Here is a 13,197-nt window from a genome sequence, read left to right as displayed (position 1 = left end):
AGGCGAAAGCCCCCTTTCTCCGCCCTCTGGCAGGGGGCACTCTTGGGTCTCCCTCCCTCTCTGCAGGGCATCCTGAAGTCCTCTCTAAGTGGGGCATCTGAGTAAGTGGGCCTCCCCAATTCTTCCCAAGGCACATGTTTTCTGTCTGTCTTGCTTTGCTCACAGTTCTATGAGCAAGTGGGTGGGGTTTGCTTTCTCGAAGCCAGCAGGAGCTTGCCCTAGTCCTCCCTTTTAATTTCTCTAATATGAGGATCCCCACACTTGCTCTCTGAAATGCTACTCTGTAAACTGCTATTTCCTCTAGGCCTGTTATGCCCTTTTTCCATCCGCATTGAAGTCTCTTTTCCCAGCGGGCTCTTCTTTCTCAGCTTAGTCATGCTATGTGTGGAGAGCCACATCCACACTCCTGGCCTCTCTGACTCATCAGGGAGGTTTGCTCGCTCCAGGAACCCCACTCACACTGTGGTGGAACAACAGGGAGGCCCCAGCGCAGCCAGCCCTTCCTGACTTCTGCCTCTTTTCCTGGCATCTCTCCTTCTCGCCCAAAGCTACAGGAGACGGGGAAAAGCAAAAAATGCCCTTACCCCTTTTAAGGTAATGTTTTTAGTAAACAGTTTATAGCAATTCCCATTTTCAGTTTATAAGCTACTCTGGTTATTGCTGCTACCTTTAAATATCCCATGACCTGGCTAGTAGAAAAACCTGCGAAGGCTCCAAATTTCCTCTTTCCCTCCACCAGCAAGCCAAGAGAGTCCATTCTGACAGTTACATTTTCCTTCTAGTTACAGCTTAAATTGTTCCCCTTTTTGAAATCTATTATTCATGAATGTGAACAGTCTCAACTATAGCTTCTTCCATCCATGGATGGGAGGCCCAGTGGGCGAAGTGGTTCATTCACCCCACTGGCTGCTCTGGGATGGTACAGAACTGGGTCTTCACACCCTATCTCCCAGGCCAGGACTTTTCTTGGCCTTCCTGGTCCCTCAAAGAAAACCCTCTGCCAAGGATGGCTCACGCCCATGATTTCACAATCCAGATGGGTGCAGACAATAAATTCCTCTGAAAGGGTCAAAGTTAAATAACATCATGAAATAAAAAACTGACCCCCAAGTCAGATCTAAGTTTGGCCAATAACCTGTTCAGTTAACCTATGTTTAATCTCACCAAGTACATCCTAATAGTATAAAAGGGAATTGCAACAGGAATGTCCTTTTAGCTCAGCGAAAGCTGACCCAGGTAGTCACTAAGAAGCAACTTTCCACATCTAACTAGAGGTTTCTAAGGGAGAAACCCAGAGCTGTGCATTATTTGTGATTTTGTAGTTTTGTTCAGTTGTGCACAAGTGTCATGTTTTTTTCCAGTTAAACACTCTTCATATATGGATCTATATGAGTATCTATGATTATATTTGCATAATCTTTAGATGAAAGCACTTCTACCCACTTGATTGTGTTTAAGAAAATCACTTCAGTTACTTGATTTTTGTTGAGGAGAACATGCCCCCCCCTGTGGTCCAGCTTTCACCTTTGGCACCTGACCTCAGAAATGACCTGACTACGTCAATTACTTGTGCAGGGGGCACCACCCTTCACTAGACTTTCAACCTGGGAATGGAGGGGGTGACCTGTTGCACAACCATTTCACCCTTTCAAGCAGTGGGGTCTGTCGCTGCGATCAGGAGCTTCATTTGCCAGGAGAAGAGTGCAGTTATACACTTTGTAAGCTTCGCCTACAAAGCCCAAGTCAGCTAAATTCCACCTGAACTAAACAGCAGGCTGGGGGAGGGGAGACCAAGCCCAGAAAACGGGGTGTGTGCGCGCGCGGTAAAGGCAGAAAAGGATGCACAGGCTGCTGGCCAGAAGAGAGCTGTCCGGGCCCTGACAGCATCCCCTCCAGGGACAGACCTCCCCTTACCTTGACCACGTGGTCGTTGAGATGCTTGGGGTCACGGTTAACCAGGTCGATCTCCTTGGTATGAGCGTCGTACACTTGCCTCTCGTTCATTTCGTCTGCCATGTCCTTGTTGTGGGGCTTGTAGATGTTGCCCTGTTCCCGGGTGGGAACAGTGTACAGATGTCCCTGCAGAGGGCGGGCGGCCACGAGAGAGAGAGAGAGAAGGGCACCAACAGTTGGAAGAAATTTTCCAAAAGAAAAACGCGATCAGAAGTCAGCCTGGCGGCGGGGCAAACCTCCAGGCTCAAAATCGAACAAACCGCTCCCGCAGCGGCGGCGCACGCAGGCAACTCCTCGGCGCCGCCAGCTTTTTAAGAGGATCGGGGAGAAGACACCACACCCCTCCTTACCCGGCAGGGAGCGCCAGCCTCCCGCGCCCGCCGCCAGGGGTCAGGGCAACCCCCTCCGCGCACCGCCCGGCCCCCGCCCTGGCGCGCCTGGCTCCAGGGACCCCGCCTAGACCCGGCGGCGATGGGACCGACCCCTGACTTCCCTGCAGCCCCCCTCTTTCATCCCCCGAGCGCTTCACCTGTTCAGCTTTCTCGTCCCCGGCCCCTGCCTATTCCCCCTCTCTCCACAATTCCAGTTGCATCCTTGAGATTCAACTTGAACCCCCGGACTCGTGGAATGCCCCCATTTCGTGGCTTCCCGGCAGCGTTTCCCGGGCACCTGCCCGCGCCCTCCACCCTCCTTCTGCCCTTTGCTTCTCCCCCTAACCCCCCTACCCCAGCTCCGCACGCTCCAACCTCAGGGCGGAGCGGTGTCAGCCCCCTAACCTCCCTGGTATCTCTCACCTGCACCACGGCTCCGACCCACCCTTGGCGCCACTGCCGCTACGTTTGGGGGAACGAAGGCTCCACACCCAGGCTGGAGGGTGGTGAAAGGGGTGGTGGTAGTTGCGGGGAGGGAGGTGCGTCCCTCTTCAAACACCCCTGCCTGGCGCCGAGGTGCAGGAGGAGCCCTTGAGGCGGCCTGAGAGCTTTGCAAAGTGCAAACACGGCGCGCACCGCCCGGAGGGCCAGGCGCCCGGCGGGGAGTCGCCGGGACTGTCCCCCGGACGGGACGGCGGGTGAGCGGGCTCCCACCCCGCGCTCCAGCTCCCGCCTCCCAGCCGGCCAGGGGGGTCCCGCCATCAGGTGGCACCGGGGCCCGTGGAGAAACTCGTCCTCCGTCAGGGAGACCCAACCTCAAACCCCGACCACCTTCTCCGGGCGCCTCTAGCTCAGGGCCCCCAGTCCTTCCCAGGAGGAAAACTTGAAATATTCCTGCCCCCTCTTCACCTCCCCGCCCAGGCCCATTCCGCAGCCGCTCGGCGCGAGAGTTCTCCAAAGAGAGAGGGCTGGGGCCGGAGGAGCGCCGGACGCTTGGAGAGGGAGATGGCACAGGCAGGCACCCCCGCGCCCCGCGGGCGCGCACCCCCAAGCCTACCTCGGAGTCCACGTATTTGCCCCCAGACATGCTGGCCCGTGGCTGGATGAAGGCTCTTGAGATTTCCCCGGGCTGTGATTTAAGGGAACAGAGGAAGAAAGATCTTGTATTGTACGGGGGGGGGGGGGGGGTGAGGGGGGAGGATGGAGCTGGCGGAGGGCGGGGGGGCGGGGGGCGGGCGGTGGCTGGGAGGGAGCCTCCTGGCCGCCCGCCAAGGGTTTGTTCTGCTCAGGGTTGGTCAGGACCTGCGCTGCGCCGGGTCTAGGCACATCCCCAAAGTTCCCGATGCGGAGGGCGGGGAGCGCCCGCAGGGAGCACAGAGCAGTGAGGAAGCGCTGCACCCACGCTGGGCTGCTGGGGCAGATATTTTAAACCCGGGGCAACATCTTCCCAGCTGGGAACCACTGAGAGGCGTCCCGAGGAGAGCGAATGTTTGCTCGGTGCATCATCCCGGCAGGCGTGGAGAGTGGAGACTTCCCACACGCCTGCAAGATAGATGCCCAGTAAGGAAGCCAGAGCTTTAAAAGGACTCTGCCCTTTCTAAGCCATTTCTTCTCGTCGTCCATGTTCCATCCTGGTCTAAGACACTACCATCTCCTTGTTTCACAGAGGAAGGGGTAAAAAAAAAAATGGCTCGGAACCTTTAGGTGCCGTTCACATCTAAACACAAGGCAGGAATCTGTGCGGTGCGTGTGTGGCGTGCTTTAGTGTCTCTGGTCTACATCTACTAGTAGTTGCTGTGGATGGAAACGTGGACAAACGCATGCAGAATAATTGAATGTTTCCCAATCGCTTCTGGAATGGCTTCCAAATAATGTGAAATAAGAAATGAAATATTAACCTTTGCTATAAATTTACTACGAATCTTTTCTAAAGGGAATTTATGCCAACAGGTTATGCCATAGGTATAAAATATTTGAAAGTTTTAGTAATTAAAATATGTTATCTGTTCCTGAATTTGGGGCTTCTCTCTTTACCTTATTATAAAGTAGCACAAGATGAATTAAACAATGATCAGTCATTTTTACTTTAGGAAATTTACTATCCAAGAATGGAAAGGATTTTTTTTAAACCTAAGTTTCCACATGCAATCAAAAGTTAAATTATGACTTGAAATAAAAAATAGTCGGAAATACACCCGAAAGGGCACATGTTACATTAAAAGAGCTGACAGTCTAGAAAAGGGACTATGGGGAGGGCACAAAAAGAGGAGAAAAGGGAAAATAGAGGATGGAACTCTTTGAGTTGATTACCTAGTTGATTATCTGTAAAGTAGAACTACAAAAGACCGCCTATTGTTGATAGCAAAAGGCAATACAACTTTTAAAACTAGAGTTTTAAACCATGTGGTGGGGGGAATGTCACAAATATTGGCATGATTTGAATTGTGCCGGCTAATCATCATTAGAATACTAAAGATCTTCCAAAAGTTATTTTTTTCTTAAAATGCTATTTCTACCAAATTTCATTTGTAAATTCTTTGAATAAATTGTGTGTTAACAAACATGCTATGCTAGAAAAGGGTCTTGTCAGGTTCCGTGTCCTGTGTGGCGCCCAGTCCCTCCATAAATGTTAGCTGCAAAGCAGTTGGGGTTAACTTCTATGGAAAAATGTGGAAACCAGTTCCCATCTATTGTTATTCAGTCTTCAGCTGTGATGAGTAATCTTGACTGTGGAAAACATCAACAGGAACAGGGAGAGAGCATGTCCTGCATTCCAGCAAGAGATAGACTTTCTGGGGAGGCCTGTGGGTGAATGCTTAACTAGTACTAAAAGGAGGGAAAGCAGCCTGACGGGGGAGTCTACATCTAAGCGGAACCAGCAGCAGCACACAGAATCATAATGATCAGTGAAGCGTTGTCAATGCCAAAATGAATTCCTAATGAGAGGGAAAACCACAAACCTTCATTAACCTGCCTCTACAAGAAGCTGGCACAAAAGAGAAACAGATCCTTTTGTGGTTACAATAGTTGAGTTTGAGAATAGGCTCCAACTTTATGAGAAATAAAAAGATGAAGAAGAACATTGTTAGCATAGTACGAGAATTGAAATGAATAGATGATGTAAAAACAAAACAAAATATTTTTTCTTTGATTCCCAGATAGATAATGTTAGGCTTGGAGGCAAGTTAATAACTTTCTCCAAATCATTTACTAAAACATGGGTGAATGGCAATCATTTGCCCTCTATTGTTTTTAAAGAAGCAGTCTCAGAAGTTAGCCCATGTATTATATGTTACTAAAAATATAAAGGGACACAGATTGTGCAAACCAGCCATCTTAGAGATGAGAAAACTGGAGTTAAATACATAAATATTATTTACTAGAGGCCCGGTGCGGGGGAGGGGGGGTGTCCCCTGAGCCCAGCCTGCACCCTTTCCAATCCAGGACCCCTCGGGGGATGTCCAACTGCCGGTTTAGGTCCGATCCAGGCCTAAACTGGCAGTTGGATATCCCTCTCACAATCCTGGACCGCTGTCTCCTAATCACTCACCTGCCTGTCTGCCTGGTCACCCCTAACTGCTCCCCCTGCTGACCTGGTCGCCCCTAATTGCCCCTTCCCCTGCCAGACTGATCACCCCTCACTGCCTCTGCATACCAGCCTGATCACCCCTAACTGCCCCCACTGCCGGCCTGGTCGCACCCAACTGCCCTTGCCCTGCCAGCCTGGTCACCCCTTACTGTCCCCCCTGCCAGCCTGGTCACCCCTAACTGCCCCCCCCCCCCGCCTAGTTGCCTCTCACTGCCTCCCCTGCCAGCCTAATCGCCCCCAACTTCTCCCCCTATTGGCCTGGTCGCCTCTTACTGCCCCCCTTGCTGACCTGGTTGCCCCCAACTGCTCCCTCCCCCCGCCAGCCTGGTCACCCCACACAGTCTGCTGTTCAGTCGTTTGGTTGTTCCTCACTAGCCCCCCTGCCAGCCTGGTCTTAGGAAGCTATCTTGTGAGGGCGTGAAGGTTAATTTGCACATTACCTCTTTATTATATAAGATTCTTAAAGAGTTTTGTGGGATGTGGACAACAAAAGGGGCCCCACATGCTAACCTGACAAGTTCAGGGAAGTCTTGCAAACTCAAAGGCCTAAGGTAACCACAAAGGATGGTCTGAAATTAAAACTTTAACTAAAAGCAGTTTATAGTGGGTATCATGTCCTAGGCTAGTATCTTCCCTGACAAGGTCAATCTTTATGTTAACTGAGTCTATCATCTTTTTGCATCTAAGATAACACACCTATGAAATGTCAGGGTAACTTGTAATTTCCCTTTTTCAGGACCCCTCAGGGCACAACCAAATGCGCCTGGGCACCAGGAAGGAGATCATAAATGCTGTCATTGTTATTGTTGTCATGTTAATTGTTTACTGTTAACGATTCTGCACCCACCTACATAAAAGAAGTATGTGTCTATCATTTTACATTTTATCCAATCCCAGAAGTCCCCCCTTTGCTTTCTCTGGCCTCCCTAATCTATCACCAATGGATTTCCTGTAACCCACTTATGTCTCCTTTTTTGATTGTAATGTATAAAACAAGGTGAAGAACTGCCATTCTCCACAGCATTATCCCAATCTGTTGAGATTCTGCTTCCTGGCAATTGTCGACAACTTGGCTCAAATAAACTCACAAAAATTCTTTACAGGTTTGAATGTTTTTACGTTAACTGGGGGTAATGGAACATTTTAAAGTTGATAAATACTAGCACCTGTTAACAATTTACAGGACATGGAATTCGGATTCGTATGTAGTCTAGTGAGATTGTGAAGTTGTTTGCCTTTTGTATTCTCATCTTCTCAAGGCACATGGCACAGCTTTCTTTTCTAGTTCCTACCATCTAGGTTCTCTTCATACTTTTAGGTGGCTCCATCTAATTCCCACTTTAGGATTAGGAACCTAATGTTTGGTCACTTAGAATGGTATCCAGGTTTTAAGAAGTAGGTATTCTTCCAATACTTCCCGGCACTCAAAAGTCTGAGGCTGCCCAAATGTGCCTTTGTTAATGAGTTCAGAAAAGTGAGTAGAGTTTGGATTATCAATAAGGTTATTACTATTCTATCTAATAAAAGAGTGATATGCAAATTGACCATCACTCCAACACACAAGATGGCTGCCCCCATGTGGTCAAAGATGGCCACCCCCATGTGGACACAAGATGGCCAGCAGAGGAGGGCAGTTGGGAGGGACCAGGCCTGAAAGGGAGGGCAGTTGAGAGTAACCAGCCCTGCAGGGGAGGGCAGTTGTGGGCAACCAGGCCAGCAGGAGAGGGCAGTTAGGGGTGACCGGGCTGGCAAAGGAGGGAAGTTAGGAGTGACCGGTCCAGCAGGGGAGGGCAGTTGGGGGTGACCAGGCCTGCAGGGGAGGGCAGTTAGGGGTGATAGAGCCAGCAGGGGACCAGTTAGGGGGTGATCAGGCTGGTAGGCAGAAGCAGTTAGGGGCAATCAGGTAGGCAGGCAGGCGAGCAGTTGGGAGCCAGCAGTCCTGGATTGCGAGAGGGATGTCCGACTGCCCGTTTAGGCCCGATCCTACTAGTATCAGGCCTAAACGGGCAGTCGGACATCCCTAGAGGGGTCCCAGATTGGAGAGGGTGCAGGGTGAGGGACACCCCCTCCCCCCAGCCCCAGTGCATGAATTTCATGCACCGGGCCTCTAGTGTATAATATAAAAAGCTAATGACCAGTCTGGCAGAGACACCCACAGTCATTCCAGACTTGGGCCCCAGCTCTGGAGCTGAGCCTTAAAGTCTTACTGGCTTGTTGCTGGCTCATTGGGAGGGTGGGGGCCCTTTGGGGAAGGGTGAGAGAGGAGGAGGTGGGGAGTACGTCAGAGAGTGACTATTTGCATGAAAATACACAAATGTCAATATTTTTACAATCTGTGTGTTCAGCTGAATATTTACCCTAATTACCACCATCATCACCTCACATACCTTCCGTTAGTCACCCCTATTCACTTCCATTCCATCTTCCTTCCCATACTTCCCATACTTCTTCCGTATTTTCCACTTTATACATGAAAAGATACTGCTTTCTAGATTAAGACTTGCTTGATCACCTGATCCCTTCCTATTCCTGTCTTGGCTTGAATGCTCCACTGAAATCTTCCTTGGTTTGAGCCTTTCCATTTTGAGTATTTGAAATGATTTTTTAAAAAAGTATTTTCCTAAAAAAATAAACAACAATTTCTATATTTTAAAAATCTTTCTGATCAAGGTGGCTAAGAAAGTAGTCTTTTCATACTAGTTTTTTTTTTTTAAAGTTAGCTCTACTTTATAAATTTGTAAAGTGAAAAATATAATTTACATCTACCCAAGAGGGATGCTTTAAAGCACTAAAGATACTGCCTAGTTCATAACAGATAAGAATTAAGGGTACAAATTTCAGTTCACAGATTCAGTATTAGAATATATATATTTTACCTTAAAGTATTTTTATTGTAATATAGTTCACCATCTAAGAGAGCAAATAGTGTAAAGAACACCTGCCATCAAGCCTGATCAAATAATAAATTTGCTTTATTTGTTTCAGATTTTTTTTAAGGTAGAAAACATCATAGATACTATTGACGTTCCTTGTGGGATGCAACTTTCTCTTTTTCTGTAACTGAATTTAATTTCTTTCACAACCTTGCATTCCTTCAGGTGGCAGAACCTTCCTCTCAGGCAATTCCTAGTTTCTTCCATTTTGTTGAGGTTGCATCTCTACATGCCAGAGACTCCAAATTGCCAAGGAATCTCAGGATTGGTCTGTGCAGGATAGACTCTTTTTTGATTGTATATCTTGGATCTGCTGATAGGTACAGAATTCTGTCCTTGGTCATTGGTTCATTCACAACTCTGCTACTTATTCCATAGGACCCTTAGAGCTGGAGAAACTTTTGCTACTTCTGTCCTTCTCTTGGACTCTATGCAAGTCTGATGAATCTGAGTGGGTAGGCGGGGCACAGCATCATGGAGCCTCCCATGTGAATGCAGTGTAGAGAACAGAACAAACACTGGGCCATGGTGCCAAGAAACTCCAGGAGGTGGCTACCTCCATGGGCTCTACCCATAAGGAGGAGGCACAAATATCTCTGTTCTTAGATTCTTCCAACTTATCTCAGCCTGTGCTAGGGACACAGGTATGTCAAAAATTACTTTGCTTATTTTCCCAATTTCTTCTCCCTTGAGCAGGACCAGTCAGAAATTAAACATACACCAACTGAAATAAATAATAATTTACAGGCATTCAACAGTAGAGAGGATTCTGAGAATCAAATAAATGACTTGAAATATGAGAAAGCAAAAAACACCCAATCCGAAGAGCAAAAAGAAAAAAGAATCCAAAAATATGAAGATAGTGTAAGGAGCCTCTGGGACAACTTCAAGTGTACCAACATTCAAATTATGGGGGTGCCAGAAGGAGAAGAGAGTGCGCAAAATATTGAAAACCTATTTGAATAAATAATGACAGAAAAATTCCCCTACCTAGTGAAAGAATTAGATTTACAAGTCCAGGAAGCACAGAGAGTTCCAAACAAGAGGAATCCAAAGAGACCCACACCAAGACACATCATAAGTAAAATGCCAAGGGCTAAAGACAACGAGAGAATCTTAAAAGCAGCAAGAGAAAAGCAGTTAGACCTACAAGGGAATGCCCATACAACTTTCAGCTGATTTCTCAACAGGAAATTTGCAAGCCAGAAGGGAGTGGCAAGAAATATTCAAAGTGATGAATAGCAAGGACCTAAAACCAAGATTACTCTACCCAGCAAAGCTATCACTTAAAATTGAAGGTCAGATAAAGAGCTTCACAGACAATAAAAAACTAAAGAAGTTCATCACCACTAAACCAGTATTACATGAAATGTTGAAGGGTATTCTTTATGAAGAGGAAGAAGCAGAAAAGAAGAAGAAGAAGAAGAAGAAGAAGAAGAAGAAGAAGAAGAAGAAGAAGAAGAAGAAGAAGAAGAAAAAGGAGGAGGAGGAAGAGGAGGAGGAGGAGGAGGAGGAGGAGGAGGAGGAGGAGAAGGAGGAAGGAGAAGAAGGAGAAGGAGAATAAGAATAATAAAATGACAATAAGTACACATCTATCAACAATTGAATCTAAAAATCAAAATAAATGAATAAGAAATCTACCAAACAGAATAAACTGGTGAATAAAATCGAATCAGAGTCCTGGCTGGTTTGGCTCAGTGGATGGCGCATCAGCATGCAGACTGAAGGATCCTGGGTTCGATTCCAGTCAAGGGCACATGCCCAGGTTGCGGGCTCAATCCTCAGTGGGGGACATGCAAGAGGCAGCCAATCGATGATTCTCACTCAACATTGATGTTTCTATCTCTCTCTCCCTCTCCCTTCCTCTCTGAAATCAATAAAAATACATTAAAAAAAATAGAATCAGAGGCATGGAAATGGAACAGACTGATGATTCTCAGAGGGAAAGAGGTGAAGGGGTGGGAAGAGATTAAACAAAGATCGTATATGCATATATACATTAACTATGGACACAGACAATAGGGTTACGAAGGCCTGGGGTGAGGTGGGAACGGGCTGGAGGGGGACAATAGGGTGAAAAATGAGTGATATCTCTAATACTCTCAACAATAAGTATTTTAAAAATAAAAAAATAAAATAACATAAAATAAACAACAACAACAAAAAACTAAATTGGGGAACATTCACATGGAATTACCAACTGCATTCCAGCTGAGGAGACCTGTTATCGAGGAAGGACAGATAGGAGGCTGGTAGGAAGGGTGAGGTCATGAGAGGGGCTGACACAGCTTCCACACGGAGCAGGCTGAGCATGAAGAGGGATCTCTCTGCTACAAGAGGGTCTTTTCCCTGAGAAGATTGTGGCCTGGAACCCAGGCTGGGCTCCACCTCCTAGAGCAACACAGCTGAGAAAGGGGGCCCACGTAACATCCGGCCATGAAAGACAGCAGGGCTTCTGGCCTCTGAGGAGACCGGAGGTTGTCAGAGATAAAGATACAGTGGGGCCTTGACTTATGAGTTTAATTCCTTCCGAGACCGAGCTCGTTAAGGAGCTCGTTAACTCAAATTACTCTATCAACTCAATGCAAAAAATCTGCCAAGAGACAGCTGGTATCTCAGAAAACTTGCTAGTCGGGACACTCGTAAGTCAAGGCCCCACTGTAGTGTTTTTTTGTTTGCTTGTTTTTCTGTTGTTGTTTGTTTTTAAATCCAGAGCACAGGATTTTTGTTTGCAGCTACTCACCCAAGGCTCCAGTGGAGGGAGCGCGGTATGGCCTGAAGATGCCTAAGGAGAAGCTGGGGTAGGAAGCATTTGGGGGAGACATGGAAAAGAGGTGGCCAGGAGAACTGCATTTAGTCGCACCCTGCAAACCAAATGGCCATTTTTCCTGAGGCACTGGCCCCTCCCAGAAGCCATATCTCAGGAAAAGGAAAAAAAAATCCACCCTAGGTGATATAGCCTGACCCATCCTCCGGAGCCCCACCTGCCACACCATGCAACATGACCTTTACAAAGGAGACAGCAGCAGAGGCCAAGCCTACAGGTTTAAACAGTCTCAGGGAGCGTCAGTGACTGGACTGGGGGTGGTGCTGTCCACCCCTCTATCCAGAGAACTTGGCTGGAGAGCTGATAGAATCTCCCAGTATCCAACTGATCCCACTGGACTGCATACCGGGATCTCGGCCAAGCTGAGGGCAGGGATATATTCTGGAACACTCTCAGAGGAGTAGCTCTGGGATGGGGAAACACACCCAGTCACTTTCCCTGAAATCTGAACATCACCTCCCCCTCAGAGGAGACCCAGGGGTCTATGCTCCCAATTCCGCCTAAATCCCTTTCAGAAACAGTCTTTTGAGATTAAGATTGACAGCCAGCAGGCAGACAAAGACAGGTGGAGGCAAAGCATGGGGAACCTGGGGAAGTTTGCTGACCCACCCCTGGGCCCCGTGCTGCTAACAAATCTACCTTTACAGGTTGCCCCTCCCACACATGGCCAAGTCCTGTGAAGACAGACACAAACTGTGGATCACATGAAGTTACAAACTAGTTGCTGAAAGCCAAAGGAGGAGAGTTTCCAACAGTGGCTACTACCTAAGAACCTCCCAGGAAGCCAAGAACTGGCAGGCAAAATGTCAGCCACAGTCATCCGAAGAACACAATCCAAAGGGAGCTCTAAACTCTACCGAGATGAACAGCACTTCACTTCACTTTTCTTTTCCTTCCTTTTTTTTGGTCATCTTATTTATCTTTCTGCTTTATTGATTTGTTGTTATTTTAGTCTCAATTTTTTCTTTCATATATCTAATGTTTCTTTTCCCTTTTCTTACTCATTTTTTTCTTCTTTCTCTCTCTCTTTCTCTTTTCCTTTTCTTATTTTTGGACTATCTACTTTCTACTCTATTTTCCTTTACAATTTTTTTCTTACTCTTTTCTTTTATACCATTTCCTTCTCTTATTGTTTATTCTAATTTTCCTTATTTCATCTCTGCTTTTTCATATTTCATTTTTATGCTATTTTGTTTCTCTGCTCTTTCATATTCCATTTTCATGCTATTTTGTTTCTGCTTGTATTTTTTTTCTTTTTTTTTCTATCATTCTTGCTTTCTTTTCTCTTTCCTAATTCTCTCTTCTTTTGTGGTTGCTTTTATTGTTGTTCCTGTAGTGGCCTTGTGTATAATTTTGTTTTGTTTTTTGTTTTGTTCTGTTGTGGTTTGTTCTGTTCAGTCAGCACCTCCACAACAACTAGCACAATGTGGTCAGGGGTGAGCCTCATAATCAGCCAGCCTGAGAGGAGATTCCATCCATAAATGGAACAACATTCAAGACCAAATTACAGTAGGAGAGCCCAGA

At 47.0% G+C, this 13,197-nt stretch overlaps 1 protein-coding gene across 3 annotated transcripts in view; it reads right to left on the bottom strand.

Moving 5' to 3' along the window:
* The window catches only part of CAV1 (caveolin 1), a 37,219-nt gene extending 33,755 nt beyond the window's left edge, over positions 1 to 3,464 (bottom strand). Inside the window, exons 1-2 of one of the 3 annotated variants that reach the window (XM_081102018.1) lie at positions 3,382 to 3,464; positions 1,915 to 2,079 (exon numbers count right to left, since the gene is read on the bottom strand). In XM_081102018.1, coding sequence (XP_080958144.1) covers positions 1,915 to 2,079; positions 3,382 to 3,411 — 195 coding nt within the window. In that variant the 5' untranslated portion in view covers positions 3,412 to 3,464. Of the gene's footprint in view, positions 1 to 1,914; positions 2,080 to 2,482; positions 3,178 to 3,381 lie in introns of those variants that run through there. The other 2 variants (XM_081102019.1, XM_081102020.1) reach the window with 2 other exon arrangements.
* Between the last annotated feature and the right edge of the window lie 9,733 nt (positions 3,465 to 13,197).

This window comes from Myotis nattereri, assembly GCF_964212035.1.
Source record: "Myotis nattereri genome assembly, chromosome: 11".
Taxonomy (NCBI): Eukaryota; Metazoa; Chordata; class Mammalia; order Chiroptera; family Vespertilionidae; genus Myotis; species Myotis nattereri.
Note: the sequence above shows the minus strand (reverse complement) of the source record. Positions and strands in the feature narration are given on the sequence as shown.